The sequence below is a fragment of the Misgurnus anguillicaudatus genome, chromosome 25, assembly GCF_027580225.2.
Source record: "Misgurnus anguillicaudatus chromosome 25, ASM2758022v2, whole genome shotgun sequence".
NCBI classification, from domain to species: Eukaryota; Metazoa; Chordata; class Actinopteri; order Cypriniformes; family Cobitidae; genus Misgurnus; species Misgurnus anguillicaudatus.
Window position 1 is genome coordinate 10134733 of NC_073361.2, and position 24091 is coordinate 10158823.

A 24091-nucleotide genomic window follows, 5' to 3' on the forward strand; every position below is an offset into this window, starting at 1 on the left:
AAAAATATGCACTTTCAGACCACAACTTCTCGTTTTCTTTCGGTCCTGTGACGCGCCTGCGTGACCTCACATAATACATCATCACGTCAAGAGGTCAAGGATGACGAATAAGAAACTACGCATCAGTGTTTACAAGTGTGGAGAAAGAGGACCATTCCGACGTTGTTGTATGTTGAATGATACTAATTAATGTCTTTGTGTCAGTTTATTGTTTAAAATGGTCCACAAATGTGCATTTCACATATGTAACACGTGACCTTCCTACGTCACTACGCAATTACGTGAGGTCGCGCTTGCAGGTCACAGGACTGGAGGAATACGAGTAGTTGTGGTTTAAAAGTGCATGTTTTTTATTTTTCTTGCCAAAAATGACAATTGTTTCGCTAGATAAGACCCTTATGCCTCGTTTGGGATCGTTTAGAGTCCTTTGAAACTGCAATTTTAAACTACATTAAAACTGTTACATGTTGGGGTCCATTAAAATAAGAAAAATCCTGGAATGTTTTCCTCAAAAAACATAATTTCTTCTCGACTAAACAAAGAAAGACATCAACATTTTGGATGACATGGTGGTGAGTAAATTATCTGGATTTTTTTTTAAGAAAATGGACTAATCCTTTAATGTATTACGTGTATTCAGATTTTAAATGTATTAAATTGGCAATGTTTTTGTTTGGAAAATAGGTTTGCATATTAATTGTGACTAATAATTGACAGTCCACTACATCATTTATAAATCATACTAAAGAAATCCACACTTGCTTGCACATACCAGTCAGACACACCCTCCTGCCAGAAGACAGCTGGTGTTTCAAGTGTCAGGTATTATCATTGAACCATGAGAATTCTTCATAGTTTCTTTTCTGTAAACTCTAACACAATAATATGCTATTTTTGTGCTATTCTGTCACGTAAACGCATGTAAAGCTGTAACTTACAACCTGTTCAGCATCACTTAGCATCACTTCTTGCGTCTTTTGAGCGGCAATCAAATCATCTGTTACGTCCCTGCGGTTGCTATGTGTCTCTCCACATCTGAACTCGGTGTGTCGTCTTTGAGTGGGTGTGTGTGGGAGCTTGCACATGTTAGCGTAGCGAACGCAAGGATACTGAAATGCCTGACTCAGCAATCAATGAGGACGAGGCTGACGGAATGACAAACAGTTGTGTTAACCACTGGCCCAATGCCCACCTGCAGCCATCTTCAACCTGATGGCAAAACAACAGCACACTTGGGAAGGAAAATATCTTTTAGAGAGGAAGGTTATGTCAAAGATGGTTTAAAGAATCTCAAGGGAGTTGTCAGTAGGACACTTCTAATAGGAACCTAGTTGTTAGCTAGCAGACTATTGATATGCACCTTTGAAAGACTCCGAGTTAAACAAGGTGTTGATGGGGTGGTGTCAAGGCTAAAGCGCTGAATCGACAAATTCATGGTTCTCTGATATCTACTAATATTAACAAATATTAGTATATGTTATAATATTTACTAATATTTTGGTCACTAACATAACTTACCAAGTCAGCAAATCACTTAACTTTAACCATCATGTAAGGATCTCACCACACTTTGTCTGTGGTTAGCAAACAACTCATTACTGTTTTAAATGCACTACATAAAATCCTTCAGACATGAACACCCAACGTGCTAATTAGTTTCGTGAAAACTTTGTTTCACATGTCAGTAGTACAGGGTGTTTGTGATATCTACTGATGCAACAAACAAACCAGGTTTTGAAAGAGACTCCAAAAAAGTTTTGTGACCTGACTTGCTATAACTGTATGTAGATCTGTTGCCCGAAAGACACCAAAAAGCCTCATCTAACTGCAAGAAACCAGCCCAGCCTATATATCTTAGTCACAAAAAGGAATTAAAATGTCTATGTGTCAGACACCAAATTTAGGATAGTCCCAAATTCCACCCAGTACTCAGACAATTACACACACACATCTGCTCGACTTTAAGTGCCACTATAATACGCTAATTTATATATGCACTTACCTAAGCAACTATACAGGCTAGAATGAACATAGCTTTTTTAGTCTTGACAACTTCAGGGCCTTTGATTCAAATGAATTTTCATTTTTGGTTTGACAAAACTTGGCACAGTGGACATCATTTTTGTGTTCTTGAAAAATGCAACTGCTCAACTGAGGACGTTAAAATTTGGCACGTTTTGTCCAACATCCAATAAAACATTTTTGCCAGCCAGTAATTGCAATTCTGAATGGCTAAAGAGGCTTGGCAAATAACCTTTTTCCTCGATAAAGGTTGTCATTTTACAAATCCTCATCAATTTTTGTCCAGTTTACAAGTAATTCCAGCTTACAAGTTGTCCAGTTTTCATGGAATCCCAGTTTACATAGAATCCCAGTTTACATGGAATTCCAGTTTACAAGTCAACCGGTTTACATAAAATTCCAGTTTTACATGGAACTCCAGTTTTACATGGAATTCCAGTTTACAAGTTGTCAAGTTTACATGGAATTCCAGTTTACAAGTCGTCCAGTTTACATGGAATTCCAGTTTACAAGTTGTCCAGTTTACATGGAATTCCGGTTTACAAATTGTCCAGTTTACATGGAATTCCGGTTTACAAGTTGTCCAGTTTACATGGAATTCCAGTTTACAAGTTGTCCAGTTTAAATGGAATTCCAGTTTAGGAATCGTCCAGTTTACATGGAACTCCAGTTTTACATGGAATTCCAGTTTACAAGTTGTCAAGTTTACATGGAATTCCAGTTTACAAGTCGTCCAGTTTACATGGAATTCCAGTTTACAAGTTGTCCAGTTTACATGGAATTCCAGTTTACAAGTTGTCCAGTTTACATGGAATTCCAGTTTACAAGTTGTCCAGTTTAAATGGAATTCCAGTTTAGGAATCGTCCAGTTTACATGGTATTCCAGTTTACAAGTTGTCCAGTTTAAATGGAATTCCAGTTTAGGAATCGTCCAGTTTACATGGAATTCCAGTTTACAAGTTGTCCAGTTTACATGGAATTCCAGTTTACAAGTCGTCCAGTTTACATGGAATTCCAGTTTATGAATCGCCCAGTTTACATAGAATTCCAGTTTACGAATCGTCCAGTTAACATGGAATTCCAGTTTAAAAGGAATTTCATCTTACAAGTCCAGTTTAAATGGAATTTCATCTTACAAGTCATCCAGTTTATAATGGAATTCCAGTTTACAAGTTGTCCAGTTTACATGGAATTCCAGTTTACAAGGGATTTCTTCTTATGAGTCCAGTTTAAATGGAATATAATCTTACAAGTTATTCAGTTTATAATGGAATTCCAGTTTAAAAGTTGTCTAGTTTACAGGGAATTCCAGTTTACAAGTCGTCCAGTTTACATGGAATTCATCCAGTTTACATGGAATTACAGTTCTAAAAGGAATTACAGTTTATAATGGAATTCAAGTTTACAAGTTGTCATGTTTACAGGGAATTCCAGTTTACAAGTCATCCAGTTTACATAGAATTCCAGTTTACATGGATTTCCAGTTTGCATGGAATTTCAGTTTTACAAGGAATTCCAGTCTATAATGGAATTCCAGTTTACAAGTCGTCCAGTTTACAGGGATTTCAAGTTTACAAGTCATCCAGTTTACAAGTCGTCCAGTTAACATGGAATTCCAGTTTACAAGTCGTACAGTTTACAAGTCGTTCAGCTTACATGGAATTCCAGTTTGCAAGTCGTCCAGTTAACATGATATTCCAGTTTAAATGTCATCCAGTTTACATGGAATTCCAGTTTGTGGAATTGTCATGTATCATTTAGATACATGTCTTTTTTTTTTTTTGATACATACACATCATAGCATCTATTCATGTGAATCTTTTGCCATTGGAATACTGTACTGTATTCAAATTTTTCACAGCATTTATTGTTCAAAAGGTGGCAGTTGTGTTCATTTTCATCCCTTTTGTTCTGAACATACGGCTTTTTATTTGCGAACGACTTATATTAGTGTTTGGTCAATAATTTAGAGACAAATCAAGTGGGAATAATCATGAATAATTAATACATCTATTAGAAATATATGAGTGTAGGTAAGCAATGTTTGCTTATTTCTCCATTACTGTACAGTATCTATTGCACTCAGTGTATGTTTGTTTGCCTAAAATCATTTTCATTCTCTTCTGCTTTATAATTATAACAGCTATTGATAATCGGCTCTGCTGCATATTTATGAGCCGGGACTGTTTAACTAACAGACTGAACAAATCAATAATTTCCATCTCACTGCAATTTCTTCTATCAGTACAGCAAAATGCAAGTTTGGTTTCATAGCAACAGCTGAAGAACAAGCATATGCTTAGATTTTTGGTTATCGGAGCGCCAATTGTTTAGGAAAATGTGTTGCATTTCAATTATCTATTTTGTTTTAACACTTTAGAGAAGGTGTAAGTGTAGAAGGTGGCAGACTTTAGTTGCCTGTTTTTAGGAAGATCAGTCGACGCGTTAATTCCCTTCAAATCAGTTCAGAACATGCACACTAATACAGCTCCATCTGATATATTTAGGTGGCTACTACTGTTAACAACAAGAAATCTAAGTTGATAGACAATGCTGTCCTTAACTTTAATATTATAGTATGTTGTTTTACATTCATTTCACCTAAAAAATGAATATTCAGTCACATCACAACAGATTTAATTAAAATGTATATTCGCCATCCATCGCTGACTGCTGATTGCTGATTTTCATTTGACTGCAAATTCACGGTCAAGGGTCAAAAATGTTTTTGTGGTAGCCCACGCAACACAATATCTGTTATGCATCATTTGAAAAAGTATGAAACTATAGAAAAGCAATGCATTCCCGCATAATTAACAATTAGTTGTAGTTGTTAAAAAGAGCTACAAATGATATGCAAAGATGCCTTCAACTAGATTATGAGCATACATTTTAGATAGTACAAGCCTGGAGATTAAATTAATAAACATAATCACTTAACTTAAGCAGAAGTCTTATAATTGGGGTCTTTTAACACCCTTGTGCCCCCTTCTGACTTGCATTAAAGTGCAGAAACAAAAAACACACTGATTAGAACTAAGGCTAAAAAAAAGCCTTAACATATAGTTGAGTACATACTGGACTGTTGAACACCAAAGCATGTCTATATAATGAGATATATGTATGCATGTGAGCTGTGGACTGAGCTGACATGTCACTAAAAAACCCACACTGGACCCTTAGGATTTACAATCTTAAAGGGATAGTTCACCCAAAAATAAAAATTCTGTACTCATTTACTCACCCTCAAGTTGTTACAAACCTGTATCATTTCTTTGTTCTGATAAACACAACGATATTTTAAAGAATGTTTGTAACCAAAGAGGAGCACCATTGACTTCCATTGTATTTTTCTCCTACTATGAAAGTCAATAGTGCTCCAAAAAATCCTTTCCCTTTATGTTCAGCAGAACAAAGAAATTATACAGCTTTGAAACCATTTGAGGACTAGTAAATGAGGACTATGTGACATCACATTTGTAGGAATTTTATCAATCGAAAAGTGAACCAGTTGAACAGGTCAGGACCCTGACTGTGACCCAGTCTGAATGGTTCATTGCTTTTCTTCTGCTGAGGGTTGGTAATATGAAGGTTAATTGTGCAGAGCTGGAAGCGACAAACAGAATGAATATATCAATGTGAGTGTGGGGGTTTTATGGTCCCCAGGCAGCTGGTGCAGTGGGATCAGACTGCAGCCAGACAGAGCAATCGTTCCAGCATAGCCAATATACTCTAATTGAGATGTAATAAGTGTGTAAATGAATCTACAGTAACATGCTAATATACAGTGGGATTCAGATGTTCACATTGTAAATGAATATGGGATTCACTTTTGATTTAAGCCAAATGCATGTACAAATTTAAGGATATTAAAAAAACAAATAAATATTGTTTGTTACTAGTCAACTTATGAATAGTAAATTTGTGCAATAAACATGTTTACTCATTTGTCCACATACTGAATGCAGATTTCCTTGGTTTTATTAAAGTACAGAAAATGCTTTCAAAAATTCTTATTACGCAGCACTCTAAAATGCTTGATTCTGATTGGCCAGCCGCGACATTACAAAATATGTTATTACAAGACCACTACTGCCTAATACTACTAATAACCCACGGTAAATCAGATGCTGCAATTCATTTTGACAGGTACAGTTTAATATTACACAAAAATTGAATATAAATATGTATTTTAACATACATGACATTATATTTACAAATATGGTGTCTTATCTTAAAGGGCACCTATTTCATTGCTAAAAACAATGTTATTTTGTGTATTTGGTATAATACAATGTGTTAGTGTGGTTTATGGTTAAAAACACATTATTTTCCACATACCATACAGCCCCAGATATCAGCCTTCCTCAAACGCATTGGTTTTGTAAAAACTCATCGATCTGAAAAGCGCTGTGTCCCTGATTGGCCAGCTAATCTGTACGTTGTGATTGGCCTGAATACATCTGACGTCATCCGGGAATGTGACGCTCCTTACCATGTTTGAAAGAATCGCCAACAATGCAATTCTGACAGGAGTTAACTTACAGGCTGTGAGTCAGAAGCGGGATGAATTATGATAATGTCGGTCTTGTCTACATCAATCCCAGGAAGTAAACTGTTGCCTACAATCCGTGTGTTTGTTGTAGTCCAATAGTCCAGATTTACGTTGGAGACGATAACTCGCATCATCGTTTACTTTGGGGTATGTACGCTTTGCATATCGTTAACATGTACTAACACACACTTACACACTAAAGGAAATGTAAAATCGTGAATCGGACCATAGTTGCTCTTTAAAACAAAAGTAAACTGTTTTTTCTTGCGAAAGGTCTGCATTTGTTAAAAATGAACAAATAAAAATTAAATCTATAATTTGATTTTCAAAAATGTATTATAAAAATGGATTCTTTTTTTTTAAATGCAATAAATCCGTGATAAGTTTTTTTTCCAAAATGCTATAAATCTATTGAATCAAATATATAAATGTGCATTCATCTGTTCCATGTTATATTCATTTAGTTGACTAGTGGTATACACTGATTAAAAAAGAAGCATTAATGGCATTAATCAAAAAGACTTACTTTGTGATATTATGAACACTGTCATTGCTGCTGTTATACTTGACGTCGTCGCTGAACTTTTTTCGACAGCGATCAGCTGTAAAATGTTTTGGTCCTGCTCAATGTTCCTTGACTTTGAGTAAAATAATGGAAAGTTTTTCATAAGATCCTCTGGGGTCAATGTGTTAGCATGACAGAAGCTTGATGGTATTGTGTGAGAACAAGCAACAGTCTGCATTTTTCCTTCGCCTGAGTGGCTTATGTTTCTTCCCCGCCACAGAAAACCACCACAGGTTTATCAATGCTATTAAAAGTTTTATTTTGTTTTTGTTTGTTTGTTAATCACGAAGTACAAAGTAGATGAGGAAAACTAGGATTCTGTGTGTATTCAAAGCACTGTCATTGTTGTTTACAATGTGTGGAATGGTGCGCTGCGATTGGTTAAGCAGCTTTATTGCATTCTGCAGAGAAGGAGGACTGGCGTTCGTTGCGTTTTGAGAAAAAGGGAGAAAAGATGACAGAATAACACTGCAGATATTGGATTTTGCATAAATTAAGAATTTACCTTTTAATACTGATCTGATACAATACTGATTTTGGGGGTAATTCTTTTTTTATGGTGTTTATCGCATTTTGTAACCAAACTCTTCATTTATACCTCCATGGTGGCTCTAAAATACATATTGGTCCCTCAAAGGTACGGATTGACACCTACATGAAAGCTTTCTGACAGTGTACAGCAAAACCAATTACTAAGAAATTGTAAAATTCATGTTATTTTTTTGGCTTTTGCCTTAAAAATGCTCGTTTTGCTGGTAATATTTTTTTAAATGATTTGCCAGGCTCCTCACTCACTCTCCCGCAACAATCTGCATCTCCTGACAACAAATCGCCGTCACCCATTCACAATTACCTGTTCACAGTATAAAAGACTGCCACCCTTATTCATTTCCTGTCCGGTCTCGTTATTACACAATAGCCGTTTCTCAATATGGGTTCTTGTCTGTACTTGCGTTCTTGTGGACTTGTGAAACGTCATCAGTCGCGGCCCAAGTACTGTTCCAATTCAAAGTTCGCATCAAGCCCAAGTTCACATAAAATCCCCGGATGTGTTCTTGATCCGCCCATTTTATCGAGGATGCATCAGAGGAGATTTGTGTGGACTTATGACAGCGAAGTTTCCCATAATGCATTTCGCGTCCGGAGTTCGTTCTTCCGAGTCTGAACTTGCAAGTTCGAACTACGAAGGACACAAGTCCGAGTTTGGCGTACTTGGTATTGAGAAACGGCTAATATCTTTTTGGAGTCTATTGTTGCTACCTGTCTGAATGTTAAACCCTTTGTGAGGGTCATCGTCATCTCTATATTGTCTTTGCATCACCGTCCTTTGTCTACAGTGAAGTTAAAGGCGTGGTGCATGATTGGTAGTCGGGCCGACTACCAAAACACACTTGTAGCCAATCAGCAGTAAGGGGCGTGTCTACTAACCGACATCGTTGCCTGGGTTGTGTCTGTGTGGGGCGGGTCCATCAAAAGTAGGTCTAGATTCTATTGAGGTAGGGGCGTGTTTGTTAAGGTGATTTCAAATGTTAACATTGGCTTTCAGAGATCATGCACCCTGTCTTTAAGGAAAGTGTTTGTTGTTATCTGTCACTGTCAAGAGTTGCTTGTCTGTTTATCATCATCATCATCATCATCATCATCATCATCATTACAACTACATCCATTCATCTGCCTGTTGTTTGCTATATGTTTTAAAAAATACATTATTGGTTTCACTCCGTTGTCATCTCCATCTCTCTACCATAACACATAGTATATGTTTATCCATAAGTTTGGTTGTCATGTTATAAAGGTGCAACTATTAGTTAAGTGTAGAAAAACTACAATAATTTATGATTTAATATCATTGCATGTCGAGCGAATTTCTTTATTTGTGTGTGGTAAAGTGTCAGTCGCACACACAATGCCTAAAACCGGCTTTAATTTGGAGGGGATTAAAACCAAATGGCAGCGTGAGCCGAACGGAGGAAGTTTTCGCTAAAGTGGAACTCGACACAGCTTAGTTTTATCCGCCGTTTAGATGAGGTTAAGCCACATTGTCAACCTCTCATGAATAATTAGCTGTACTCGCCGCTGCGGTTTATAAAAGGAACCTGGTTGTCATCGTCCTCTGCACGGAGGACAAAATGAGCCTGGCACAACAAATAAGACTCCAGAGAACGGAGAAATGAGATTGAGATAAATGAGGACTCCATCAGCCAGGAGTTTAGTGCGGGTCAATGCTTGGAGTTCACGGGATACAGGGCAGCTTAACCGAATATAAATGGGTAACTTGGTCATTTTAGAGTTTACATGGTATGTACCACGGTTAATTTTTTCCTAATTTCCAGCATCATTTCCATTAAAGTTTCTGTATACCGGTTGCCCAATGCATGGCCATCTATGACTGCTTAGTCTCTGTAAGTGCCGCTGCACACATCCGGCCTGCTTTTCATTCTGGACGCCCAGTCTGTCATTTTTGTATTCAGTGTCACATATCACTGGTACTCTCATCACAAGCCGTCTGACCCTAAGACCAGCGGAGATCCTGGTGCTTTGTCTGCCGCTCCCCCAACCTCCTTTGGGTTTTTCTTGTGACCGCATCTCCTCAGCAAAAGCTATGACACTTCAAGTCACAGGAAAGGGCCGAATGCCACATCATTTGTATGAATAAAACAGGCGCTACAAAAGTTATTTGCCCTCAATCATATTGTTAGACCCTTCAATAATGCATGGAAGCGGCAGCCTTTCCTTCATCTCTGTTTCTGGTTGGCGATGGTCCGGGTTGATTTATTCCGCGCTGTGATAGAGCTCATATATAACCATAGAAGTATACCGCACCCTGGCAGATGCCAGCAGTAGAGATGAATGGAAATTTAAATACGTTTTGGTTGTTAGTGGAAAAAAATGGGAGGTATAGCAAAAACTAAAATTTTGTTGAGGTAAAATGGAAATATGCAATACATTTATTTTGTTTTATGTACTGTACATACCCTACATAGCCTGTACCTCAACCTAGCGCTGGACTCGTCTCTTTTTGACCCAACGCTTTTTTTGTGTACTCACTATCAATTCTGCTGGGTTATTTTTATAGAACACATGTTGGATTATAAATAAACCTATGCTGGGTTGTTGTTAACCCTACCATGAGTTGAAATAACCCAGCATTGCATGGAAACAACCCAGCATGGGTTTATTTATTAACCCAACAAAAATTGGACCTAGCATTGGGTTAAAAATAACAAAGCAGAATTGATAGTGAATACAATATGGGGGGAAAAAAAATTCTGTGGTTATTTTCAACCCAGCGTGGGGTCAAAAAGAGAAGAGTCCAGCGCTAGGTTGAAATTAACCCAGAAAGCGTTTATACTTGACCCAACAATGGGTTAAAGCAGGCCAAATGCGGCCCTCCAATCACCTTTATCCTGTCCATTTTTATCCTGCATCTTTGTCTGATTTAACCCTTTTAAGTCCCTTGGGGTCAATCTTACCCCCCCAAGCAACTTTTCTTTAGTTAAAAAAACATGGTTCCCTTCATCTCAGTGGAATAAGATTTTGTGACTTTTCTAGACTATCTGTCAATATTCGTATAAAAACTGGGCTTGATTCGGTTGTTCTAAAGAGGTGTAAAAAAATTTTTACCAAAAGAGGCCCTTTGGGGGTAAAAAATGACCCCAATTTAAAATGAATGGGAAATGCAAAAACTGCAATTCTTTTATGTTCTTTTCTAAACACCAAATGGCTGAATTCAACATATAACATCTAGATCAATATCTAAAAACAATTTAAATGATAATTTATGTGAATTTTTCACAAAAATTTGATATTTTACATGCAAGCTAAAGGTGTAGTTGAGGAATTGAGTGATAAACAGGTACAAAAGTACTTCATATTTCCGAAAAAACACAGCATTAACGTATAGATGGGAAGTAAACAAAAAAAAGATATATTATTTGTTTCATTAATTTTTTTTAAATATTTTTTGTAATGACTCTTTTCATTTCTGGGGTCATTTTTACCCCCTGCGGAACTATAAAGGGCTATTTATAGTCGTGTGTAGGTCATACGGCGTAGCCGCAACGGCGTAGGTTCCGCGTCGGTTTTCATTTATACTTTTGCTTCGTCGTCCGCTTCGATGTGCAAACACCCCCACAGGCCGCTGGTAGGCAGTAACCACGCGTGTAACCACAGTAGCAGCAGAAGAAGTCACAGAAGAAGCAGCTTGGCAAGTTAACCCACAAACGAAGAAGAAACAGCAACTTGTTGTGTATAATTTGAGAAGACCAGCAATGATGAAAGTAAATAAACAGCGACTTTTGATGCAGTTTGAGTTAAATCACTCCTCAACTTGGCTCATCTTTGTTTTCACCGTCACAAACGGAAATACATATGACGCAGTTTTTTTTAGCTGACGGAAGGGGTTCTGGTGGACCAATCACAGCGCTTGCGGTCAGCGTAGATCTGACGCGCTGTTAAAAATTTTATGAGGTGCGCGTCAGACTACGCAGAGCTAAGCACAGGCTACGGATACGCACAGGCTACGCACGACTATCAATCGCCCTTAATGTATACAGGAAAATATGGGCTTATGAGGGTTAAATCAGCGTGGTTACTTTTACCTTTCCTACTTTACATGACCAATGATGGCGGAAAAAATTGAAAGAGAGTTAGAAATGGGCTGCGTGGTAGGCCAGCCATCTGTGTGTGCGTAATTATCAGATCCAATTTGAGCTTTGGATGCATAAAATAATAAACTTATGTGACTAAACCGCGTGACACGCTGACCGGAAGTGATGTATATTAGTGTGTTCCAATCAAAAAACACTGTGCGCAAGGTGAAAATTATTCATCCTTTTTCAAAGTCAGTCCTTCCAGAAAAACGTGGAGTTTTTTTGTGATTGTTGCGGGCAAAAATCCTCGATTTTGCGGCACATTTTCTTAAAAAATGCGATGGAATATGCGGGATATTTATGCGATGAAATTGCGGGAATTTGCGAAAATTGTGGAACTTGCAAAAACTGCAATGATGTTCACGTCACACAATCACGTCAATTCATAACGTTCCCATGGCAACAGAGGACACGGCAGCATTTGTGTGAAGTAAATGCAACATTTTTCAACTTTCTGCTAATATATATGTGACTTTTTGCTACGAAAATGCGGGGATTATGAAATCATGCAAGCCCCGCATATTTTGTGCTGATTATGCAATAAATCGTGCGATCACACAATCGCGTTTTTCTGGAGGGACTGCAAAGTGCTTTTTAAATCTAGATTAAAACACATTTGTTTAACTGTGAACACTTACTACACCTCCTTTTTACTCTTTTATAAAATCAATTTATTTCCTTTTTATTATTGCAAATTCTTTTGTATCCTCATTTTTATTGTGGTTTTAAATATCTTTTTTTTATTAATATTTTTATGTAATTTCTTTCTCTTTGTACATTTTAAATCACTTTGAATTGTCTTTGTGTATGAAATGGGCTATTTAAATAAGCTTGCCTTGCCTCAAATTAACAACTTATGTTATTAATGTACAGTACATCATAAAACTGTGGCACATTTTGGTGTACCTTAGTGATTTTTATGTGCCTATGTCAATGTGCTACACATTAATGAATAATTAATAATGTAACTATGGTATTTTGCTGGATACCATGAATATAATATGTTGCCTGCTTCAATGTATTGCCCTGAATCTAACGAATGTTTCATTTACACCTTTAAACAGCTTTCAACATCTTTCACCTAATGTTAACTCTCCCAGTATTAAAATACACAAAGCACATCATCATTACTAGTCAAACTGCATTAGTTAATAACCTATAGTTTTAATATATGATGATGGTAGTAAAAGCAGCGTGAGCCCATATTCCCACTGCAAATCCATATTAATTTCACTATGTAAATGTGATTTTGTGTTCACGGGTGAAAAATAGGGTTTTCTGTTGTTAATGTTGACTGCAGGTGTCTGTGTTTTGGCTTAATCGAATCTTAACAGCATACCTGATGATCAAGTTTTTTAATCTCCTTATTTTCTCACTCTGAAATGAACGACTTTCAAAATTGAAGCATGCAGGCGGAGCGCTTTACACATGTAGCTTGTTATTCATTGTGATTTCTTATGATGTAGAGAGAATCAGCCAATTAGTGCAATGCGACAAAAATAATAAGATATGTTTATTTAAGCATTTCAATCCAGATTTTCCTTTATTATCATCAGCATAAGTGCTCTCCCCAACTATTTGCTCTCACTGGTTTGCAGCAGTGGATAAACAGTTTGGCTTGTTAGCCCAGTTAATGATTAAAAGCATTTGCTATGTGAATATTGAAGTGGACAGGATTAAAACAAAGAGATAAAAAACAAAAATACTCTAGAGAGGCTTATAACACCATCATCCCAATAAGTCAGTCCTCTGAAAGGAACTTTTTTTGAAAATGGTGTGCAGGTACAGTAAAATGTCAAGTATATATTTTATAGCAGGAGTAAAATGTTAAAATGCAGGCCAGTACCAATGTGTGACATTTGCACGCTATAAAGGTGATGCCTAAATCAAAGCGATATACAGTCCAGGAAGCTTTTATTTTCTCTCAAATTCATTTTTTAATGCATGGCATATACTGTCTGTAATGAAAGCTGCTTGGTCACAGCTTTGACTTTCTCAGTTCAAGACCCCCATGACTTTTTACTTTGTTAAAGTATTTCCTGTTGAAGCCGGATGTTATAGCCAACAGACTTTCGTTGTTTTCAGAGTCGTGAATTATGATTTGCTGCTTATCGATGACATGTTGTAATACACACTTGCGTCTCGCATTTCTCATTTTATTGAACTCTATAGAGTAAAGCCACAGCTACATCATAACTCATTTCAACCCAAGGATATTTAATATTAACAAGATGCATCACTGGTACATGAATTTGGGAGATTGCAACTGTCATAGTGGTCACTCTAACCAGAAGACCCTGAATTTAATTCTCATAAAAGCAACCTCTGGCTATATTTAAGCGACCACTACAAGTGCAAGAAAGGCAATAGCTTTGTTATGCAGTGTTAGCTGTGTTTGCCCAAGGTGACTGACCTTACATCTTATAAAAACTCGAAATCAAACCAGCCCAAGCATGTTTACATAAGTTAATGATACTCAGGGTTTAAATTTTGCGTGTGCACTGACGCCAAGCAAGTGTTTTCCTTAATTTCTATGATGGAATTGCCGACCAGGGTTTTACTGCTCATTTGCACAACACGGCAATGGTTTTTGAAGCCATACGCATTATCTTCCGAGGCCTACGAAATCGAACACAACATAAGGATGTCCTCGAGAATACGCAGGGTCATAAGAGCGAGAGAGAATAAAAGTCTTAAGGGGGTCAGTGCCGCGTCGAGTCGCGTCAAGGACAACTCATAGGTATCGTAAACCAGAAGTGCACGTTAAATAGCGCGAGCTAAGTCAGATAGCGTCTACTTCAAAAGGCAAAATATACATTAGCAGCCTAATGATTTGGGACAAATATGATGTTATTTAATGTTAAACTATGTGAGTGGCACTCTGTGGTGCGACAGGGATTTGAGCAACTTCCTGAGTCGTAGCTGGGTGCCGCGGACAGCCGCCACCTGTCGGCTCCGGTGTGCATATACTTATAAAAACAATGTGTTCGATTTTGTTTAGAACGGCGCTGAGCTGTGCGTCCGGTGTGCCCCCTTTAGACATCAGGTGTCCAGGTCAGGAGCTAGATAAACGTGTAAAGGATAAAAGTATACGGCACTCATCTCATTATATGCTCAATATGCTAATTTTGTATATATATATATATATATATATATATATATATATATATATATATATATATATATATATATATATATATATATATCACGTGTTTTGTCAAAATAAGTGCCTGCTGGAGACGTCAAATCCGTTTATGATAAAAGAGACGCTCACGTTCCCTAAATACACGCAAGACACTTCCTTAACAGTAAACTCTGATTACGCATGAGATTGTGCGAGTATCTGGCACACGCGAGCGTCTCCTATCAAGTTCAAGGCAGCAGGCACTTATTTTGGCAGGACACGTGATGCACACACAATCTCTCAAAGCGCAGAACACATATTTTGAAATGACGAACCACACACATGACAAGCTACATACATGTTGTGACGAACTTCGCATCATGCGCTTCAAAAAAAGACGTCACCAGCCGCCACTGATATATGCTATATATTTATTTATTATTTATTTATTTATTATATATATATATATATATATATATATATATATATATATATATACACACACACACACACACACACACACACACACACACACACACACATATATACGTATATAGTTGACTAAAATAATGTATGCTAACAGCAATAAATCAATTATAACCTAAGTGATTTAAGTATTTAATAGCTGCTGACCTAGGATCAGCATGGGGAATCTTTATGGCTTGTACCTTTTCTTGTAAATCTTTTAAAAGATTTTTCTTTGTGAAGGCACGGCTAAGCTTATTATCTTACTCTATTACTCATTTTGGAAAAAAGGTTAATTTTCCAGCTCCTCTGTAGTTTAACAATTGCTTTTTACTGTTTTGGGATCCATTCAGCTGATATCCGAGTCTAGCGATACCACTTTTAGCATAGCTTAGCATAATCCATTGAATCTGATTAGACCATTAGCATTGCGCTCAAATTATATTACGTCCCCAGCTCCCCTGCTGTATATGGCAGCAAAGTCCTTGATTATTACGGCAGAATGAGAGTATAGTTCCTAGCCATATCTGACTAGAAAATCACAACTTTTAATTTTCAGTCAGTCTTAGTACACGATGTAACTACAGAAGAGTCAAGTTTTATATGGGAAAAATATTGAAACTCTTTGGTTAATTTTGAGCGCAATGCTAATGGTCTAATCAGATTCAATGGATTATGCTAAGCTAAGCTAAAAGTGGTAGCGCCAGACCGGAGATCAGCTGAATAGATTCCAAAACGGTAAAACTCAATTGTTTAACTCTAGGGGAGCTGGAAAATAAGCCTATACTTAAAAAAAGTTGAGTGTCCCTTTAAGTGTCATATAAAATGAATGAAAATTGTCGAAGTACCTAAGCAAAATGTCATTAATGGTACTTTTACTTGATTAAAATATTTTATTACTATTTCCACCTCTGCGTAAACTCCACTCCCATTTGTAGTTGGACACGCCCACTTTCTTTCACATCTGTAGCTCGGGGCCGGCGAAAGTCAGAAAGCTTCCATTGAATTAATTAAACTTTGCTATTAGCTGCCTGTGTGTACGCAGCTTAGAAACGATGCATTGGTCAGACATCTATCGACTATCTCGGTTTGTGCCACCTGCACTGCAAAAAATGACTTTCTTACTTAGTATTTTTGTCTTGTTTTCATTAAAAACATAAAAAAATTAAATTAAGATGTATTTTCTTGATGAGCAAATTGACCTAGGAAAATAAGTCTAGTTTTTAGACAATAAATATAAAATGTAAGCGAATTTGTGCTTAAAACAAGTAACAAAAAAATCTGCCAATGGAATAAGAAAAATTTTCTTGAATTAAGTGTTTATGAAAAAAGCAAATTTATTTCAAGATTTTTTTTCTTGCTTGTTTTAAGAACTAATTTACTTAAAGTTTATATTTTATGTCTAAAAACTAGACTTATTTTCCAAGGTCATTTTGCTCATCAAGAAAATACATCTTAATTTAATAATTTTAATATATTTTTACTGAAAACAAGACAAAAATACTAAGTAAGAAAGTCATTTTTTGCAGAGTGTCTTTTTCAATACGTGTTTGGAGTTGTTTCACTGCTTCACTCTCATTGGTAGTCGCTCCCGAAGGTCGCTGATCATTTGGAAAAGGAAAACTTTTCCTAACTTTAGACACTCCTACTTCCTGTCGTCAAGCTTCTATTAAAATACATTAAATTGTGTCGCATTGCTAGTCGCTAGCGGTGTGCAGTATGTTGACAGGAACAGCATGGACCAAAACCTGATGAAGAAGATGCCCAAGTCAGGCTTAATTTATTCAAAAAGATTGGAATCCCATATTTATTTGAAACCGTTATAATTGTTTTATCACATTTGCGTGATCTTATCTACTCTTTGTTTCATGTGGCATTATGAAAGGGCCTGTTTCTTTAGTTATGTGCCTGTTGTTTACCTCTGTGTATGTTTGCTTATTGTTGATTTAGCAAGGGACAAAACAAGCTACAAATACTGAACTCTATTTATAAATAGTAGGTCAAACATTACGTTAAAAAAGTCTCAAAACAATCAAAACCTCTGAGCAACAAAGCAAACCAACGCTCTGGTTCTCAGATTGCCAGCGGCTTAAGAAAACTAGTCTGTTGTCAAACACAATTATTAATGCTGAATAAAGCAGGTGTGTTTGAAGCAGCAGGGACGACTAGTGCTACCTTAAATCAACACCGGGAAAGAAAAAAACGAGGAGGTGTTAGGAGACTCAAGAAGCAAGAGACAAAATAAACCTGTAGATAGAGAGAATGGGAGCCATAGGGACAGGTATGAAAGGGCGAGAGAGGGTAAGTTATAGAGATACATCGAAGGAGGATCTCAAAGAGATGTCAAGCTTTAAATGTCGGATCTGTTAGCACAGTCCTTGTCGTCACAAGGTGAATGCTGTTAAACACACCCCCCCACACTTTGCTCCGATTGGTTGATATTGAGATGGAAATCACAGACCTGAGGAGGAAGAGCTAAAGGATGGCGATTGGTTATTCAGCTGTGGTGTTCATCTGAGGTCATCGGTGACGGCTGCAATTCATGCCAGGTTTTGGCTGAGCTTTCTGGCATTCGTTTTGTGTGTGTTGGCGGCATCCACTTCACTCTTAACTGTCACACTGCTTTACGTCGCTCTTTTATCTTCCTAGATCTGGTCGTGATTTTCACTGACAGGCGAGTGATAGCAATCAGCCTTCCCATCAATCCGCAGCTCAGTGCCTAAGCAACTGTAGTGAAGTGTTGCCTCCAACTACCTCATCATCAGCTCCGTGTAGTTTTTTTCAAGGAAAGGTCCACTTAAAAAATCATGTTGTTTTAAAACTGTATGATTTGGAAAATGTATGGAATGTTAGGTGAAGTCAAAGCTGATCTCTTCAGTGTAAGGAAAGTGGTTGGAAACGGAAACACAAAAGACACATGAGACCAAACTTTTTTGGTTTTGGAGAAGAGCAGCTTTGACATTTTGCTGTGCAAAGGTTGTTTTGAATTCAAGGGTACAAGGAAAGTTATGAAGAGTCATTTTCTTTTTAAAAAGAAGAATCTCCTGAAATCAAATTTAAGCTCCCATTAGAATCAAATCATGCTCATTCAAGCTTAAAGACGAAAAGGGTTTTTTCATGAGCGTTTGAAACAAAAATTTAATTCCATGATCCTGAGACAAAGTCGAATCATTAATGCATACACGTGGGAGAGAAGGGGAATGCTGATTGATTCGTACATCTGAAGTTTTATTCCGAGATTTATTCCGATTTCTGTCCCGTCTGGCTGAACGCTTTGACCCCTGAGCATTTCCTTCATTTACATATAAAGCACATTTCCCTCGCATCTGAAGGACTGTCTCACTGCATTAAACAGAAATGGAGAAGGAAAGGCTGAGAGACTGAAAAGCAAGAAAAAGAAAAAAAATCTGTTTGTTCGCTCTTCTCTCCACTGTGGGTCAGTCAGGGGTTGCAAAGCAAATAAAAATTCGTAATGACTATAATCACATATCATTGATAGAAGTACGGCAGACTGCCCAAGTGTGACAACCACACCATTGCCTGCCAATCAACAGGAGCTGCCTGTGGGTCTTAAACTGCAATGAGAATTAAATATGCAGTCTGTGTGAAACACTGTTCGCAACCCAATTTGGTTCAGAAATCTGATAGATTTCCAAGAGAAATTAGTTTGTATGTTTGGAAAAAATGTTTTTGGTAGAAAGCATAGGGGCGAGGTTTTTGTCCATTAAGACGTTCAGGATGTCCCGCCCACCTGTGCTTTTTCACCAAATTTTCATAGAGAATTAATCTATTAAATGCATTTTTAAAGAAGTGTACATCTTCTGGACAAGTCAATACACGATGTGTGTTAACTTTACAGCTTTTAAAGGTGCATTGTGTAACTTTTAGAAGGATCTCTTGACATAAATGCAATATAATTTCTAAGTGGGCTATTGGGGCAAAATTTCCGCCAGATGTAGCCATTAAGCCAAATAATCAATTTATACAGTACAGTGAGGTCGGAGCATTTAAGTATACAAGTTGAGTCATAATAAATAAAGTGAAATGACACACGGAATAAGTAGGGATGCACCGAAAAAGCGAAAACCAAGGCCGAAAAACGGAAACACCGAAACAAATTATTATGCCAATTATTAGTACAAATGCATTTATGGCTATCACTGTGTACTAACTTTACTAGGGGTGTGTGACGTATCACAAAACTCACGGTTCGGATCACATTACAGTTTTTGAGGCATGGATCTGATTATTTTTCAGATCAGCAAAAAGGGGGTGGGGAAAATCTAATAACAAATAAAGAAATTGCACATTTTTATAAAAAAGAACAAAGTTGCACATTAATAAGGGCGTACATTAGCATTAGGTACAGAAATCGAATTAAATGAGTCATAACACTCTCTTTATTGTATAAATTAAATATATTATTATTTTTAGAGCTACAGAAGTTATTTTCCCTTTGATTAACATTAATGACACAAGTAGGTTAATTGAGGTTACTGTCTTTTTAAATAAGCAGAGACTGGTTTCTGACTGTAATCTATACATACACTTAAGACATAAACAAATGTTTTTATTAAAAAAAGAATACATTGGAGATAATTTTGCTTATATGTGCCCTGTCAATAACAGAAAGATTTTACGTTTGCTTGTTTGCGTCTCACTCGTGTGTGCCCTATTGAGGGCACTTAAACGCGTGCGCATACAGAGACCGAGGGCGAATCCCAAACAGCGCAGCATAAAAACGTTAAGTTGTTTTTCATTGTTTTATTCAGCAAATGTATGTTATGGACTACAGTATGAGACACATTTGCGCGACTCTCTCTTAAGTTTACACACCAAGAGTTCTGATCTTTGATCTGGACAGGACACATTCAACCGCATGTGCCTCTGTGCTTACCGACAACTGCTCACTTAAGCGCCTTTTTGCGGTTAAATACATCCACACCGCATACATGTTGCTTCAGACAAGCACGTGCAGGTCGCTGTTTCTGTTTGCGTCATCACAACATTTAGGCCGTATTGTTTCGGTGATAAAAAGTCTTTTGGAAAATTTTCGGTGGCCGAATATTCGGTGCATCCCTAGGAATAAGTATTGAACACATGAAGAGAACAAGGTCCAAAATGGCATAGAAAGCCAGGAGATCACCTGAAAACTGTCAGTATTAAGAGAGAAACCCTGCCCCCTATCAGTACTAATTGATATCAGCTGCTTTAGTCCTAATTGATTACCCAGGAGGGTATGAGAAGCCACTTAATTTATTATGACTCAACTTGTATACTTAAATGTTCTGATTTCTTTGTATGAATTCAATATTTCGCTTGATGGCTACATCTTTTGGATATTTTGTGTCAATAGCCCTCTTAGAAATTCCCTTACTGATAAAAATGCTGATGTGTCAAATACTTATTTTCCCCGCTGTAACTATATTATCAGTGGTGTATTAAGACCTTACAAAATGAAATTATATGTTTTGTTTACCTTAGAATGAGACGTTTTTATCTAAATAACCTGCAGGTCTCCTTACATGGTAGTCGGTGCCATGTTTCTACAGTAGCCCTAAACAGACAAACTGCAGAGCGTGTTTCATCCCATGCTGTCTTAAGCCCGGGATACACTGCGCGGTTATTGGCTGTCCCAGACGAAAGATTGCCATCGTGAAACAATCGTCGCGATTTCTGTGATCGTGGCTCTTCATCGGTGGTCCTATGTCGTACAGTGAGAGAGGTTCTAAGACGGCTGTTTTCCCGGTTTAGCATGATCTCCGCACAGTGTGTTGCTGCTACAACCTGTGTACTGGTATTTGTTTACCACTAGCGAATGCTGGTGACGTTGCGCTAACGTGTGATGCAGCCGCCGAAGCTTCCGTGTCATCATCGTACAGTCTACATGCCTGTCGTACCCGAGTTTAAACGATCCATGATCTTATAGGAGGGCAAAAATCCTGCAGTGTATTCCGGGCTTTAAATGACGACAAGTTTGTCCTGTGGCAGCTACCGTAGCTTCTCTTTGCTTGTTTTTTTTTAGCTAGATGCCACTAAAAAATCCACATTACACCTTTAACTCTTTCCCCACCATTGACAAGTTATCTTGTTACTTAAGAGAAAACATTTGCATAAAAAAAACTGTTCCTGATGAGTTTTTATGTTAATCTGTAATACCGCGAATATCTACTATGGCGGACTTACTCAATTTATAAAAAATATTTAGTAATTTTAAACTTTGTGTATGTTTTGATAATCATTCTGAATCTGATCTCTAACAAAATTCCTTCACAAAAAATGCAATTATTTCAGCTTTTTGCTAATTTTTATTTAAGAGTTTATAAGCAGAGAAAAAAAATAGATAGGATAAAATGTTTTTTCCCGTTTTGTTTGTTTGTTTGCTTGAAAGCAGAGTGTCTGTTCTTTCATTTAATATATTTGTATGTTACTATATTTCTAGAAAATTTTCCTGGAAGGCATTTTGTGAAACTTTTGTGAAAATCTCAGAAAATGCTAGCGGGCAACTTTCCAAAAAAATGGCTGGCGGGGAATGAGTTAATTTATACACTGAAAGATTCAAGAACATTGAAGAACGTCCAGGTTTTGGGTTAATGTAGATTTGTTTTGACTAGCTGCTGTCGTCCTCGTCTCATCCCTGAACGCCTGTTAATTACATAATGTCATACTCAGTGAAATGAATGATAAAATAGATTGCATATATAATTCAATTGTTCTTTCATCCCACAGCTGGTGCTTCTAATAAAATGGGCTGGGCTTTCGGTTTAGGCCTAGAGAGGCTCGCCATGGTTCTGTTCGGCATCCCGGATATCCGACTATTCTGGAGCGAGGACGAACGCTTCCTGAAGCAGTTCTGCCTGTCTGACATCTATCAGCCTGTCACCTTTCAGGTAGGATTTCTCACTAAGGCTTTATACCCTTCATACCCTGCCTTCACTGTGATCTTGCTATTAAGATTAATAATTAAATAAGTGCTGTACGAATGTCATTACTTAAGATAATATTAAAACAAGTGTGCAAGAAATCATTAACTCATTTTTTTCAAAGAAAATAGATTCAGTCAAGCAGATCTCATATCTGTGCTTCTTACCCATACACCTTCAGTTTAACATTTTACCCAGTGTGCATTTCTCTTGTCTCTACTGTTTTCTAGCAAAATCACATTGGCGACTACTAATGGCCGCAGGGCTTGTGTGTGGAATTTATACACTTTATTCCTCGTGTGCTTTTTCTGTTTGCGGCACCGGGTCAAAGCAACACGCGATACAATGCCCCTTAATATTAAGCCACCAGTGCACATGGACTGTGTCGGGCACAACATTGCAAGCTGTTTCTCAACAGCTGGTTTCACTGCTGTCACGAAAATTCAGTGAGTTCCGAATGAGAGAAATTATATTCACGCCAGCAACTTTTTTTGCTGCGTAGGTTAAAATCCTAAGGCTGATAAGACATAAGGGTGCATTCAATACATTACAAGTCTCTTTAACGCTTAAAAAGGCACTCGGGAGTGTCAGCAAGAAAGAAATGTGCAGATCACAGATGATTTTTTAAATACCACAATCGGTTTTGATCAAGAAACGACCCAACATTGAAGAAAATTCTCCACCACAGACCCTTAAAATTGTCATCAGGTGTTTTGCGCAGTGGCGGCTCGTGACTGCTCATCCGAGGGGCGCAAATTCAAAATAAGTGTGATGTGTGTTGCTTGCGTTTTCAAAATATGTTTGTTACATCATGTGCATCACGTGTTTTGTCAAAATAAGTGCCTGCTGCACACGCGTCAAAACGCTCACGTTCACAAAATACACGCAAGACGCTCCCTTAACAATAAACTCTGATTACGCATGAGATTATGGGAGTATCTGGCAAACTCAAGCATTTCTTTTATCATAAACCCGTTAGACGCGTCTGCAGCAGGCACTTATTTTGACAAGACACATGATGCACACAGGATCACTCGACTCGCAGAACACATATTTTAAAAAAAGGAATCACACACATGAGGGGTACATACATGTTGTGACAAACTTCGCATTGAGCGCCCTCGAAAAAAGAAGTCACCGGCCGCCACTGGTTTTGTGTCGCGAGTGGCGCTTCACTTCAACATGTACTGTAAACGAACAAATTACATCACAAGTTTCCTGTTAAATAAAGACAGAATTTGTCTGTTTGGTTGATCTGTTCCTTTAAGGACTGTATGTCATTGACAAATAAACCAGCTGTGTGCATAGACATGATATATGAATACTTGCAATACTCAGACAGTAAAGGCCAAAGTAAGGTTTATTTTTTATCCGAGGGTCCACGTACAGTGGCCATGACGCAATTTTTGAGTTTCCACCAACCCTGCATACATTCTACGTGTAGGTCACGTATGCACCTGCAGGAGAATGTAGTATGTAGCCCTGGAGATGCATTGCATTTTGTCGCAATGCGCATGTACACGTACGAGTCAAATTAAATATACTTTGCAAGGCTGTGTTTTCGACCGTTCGTGTACACATAAAAAACGACTATACTCCGGCGGCCGGGCTTAAGAGTGAGGTGTGTTGAGGACAGTTGGTAAGCTGTCCATCCATGGGCCTATATTTTATATACGTCCTATATTGTTGCATGACCTTTGTCCATTAAAGGACCAGATTTTACACCAAATGTGTTCCCCTATAGAGTGAGTGAGTGACTGTGTACTATACTGTCAGGTTTGATAG

The 24091-nt window shown here is 37.6% G+C and overlaps 1 protein-coding gene across 1 annotated transcript in view; it reads left to right on the forward strand.

Moving 5' to 3' along the window:
- fars2 (phenylalanyl-tRNA synthetase 2, mitochondrial) overlaps positions 1–24091 on the forward strand; it is a 175593-nt gene that overhangs the window by 72014 nt on the left and 79488 nt on the right. The window contains exon 5 of the mRNA XM_055181755.2: positions 22113–22273. Within this exon, the coding sequence (XP_055037730.2) occupies positions 22113–22273 (161 nt within the window). The remainder of the gene's footprint in view (positions 1–22112; positions 22274–24091) is intronic.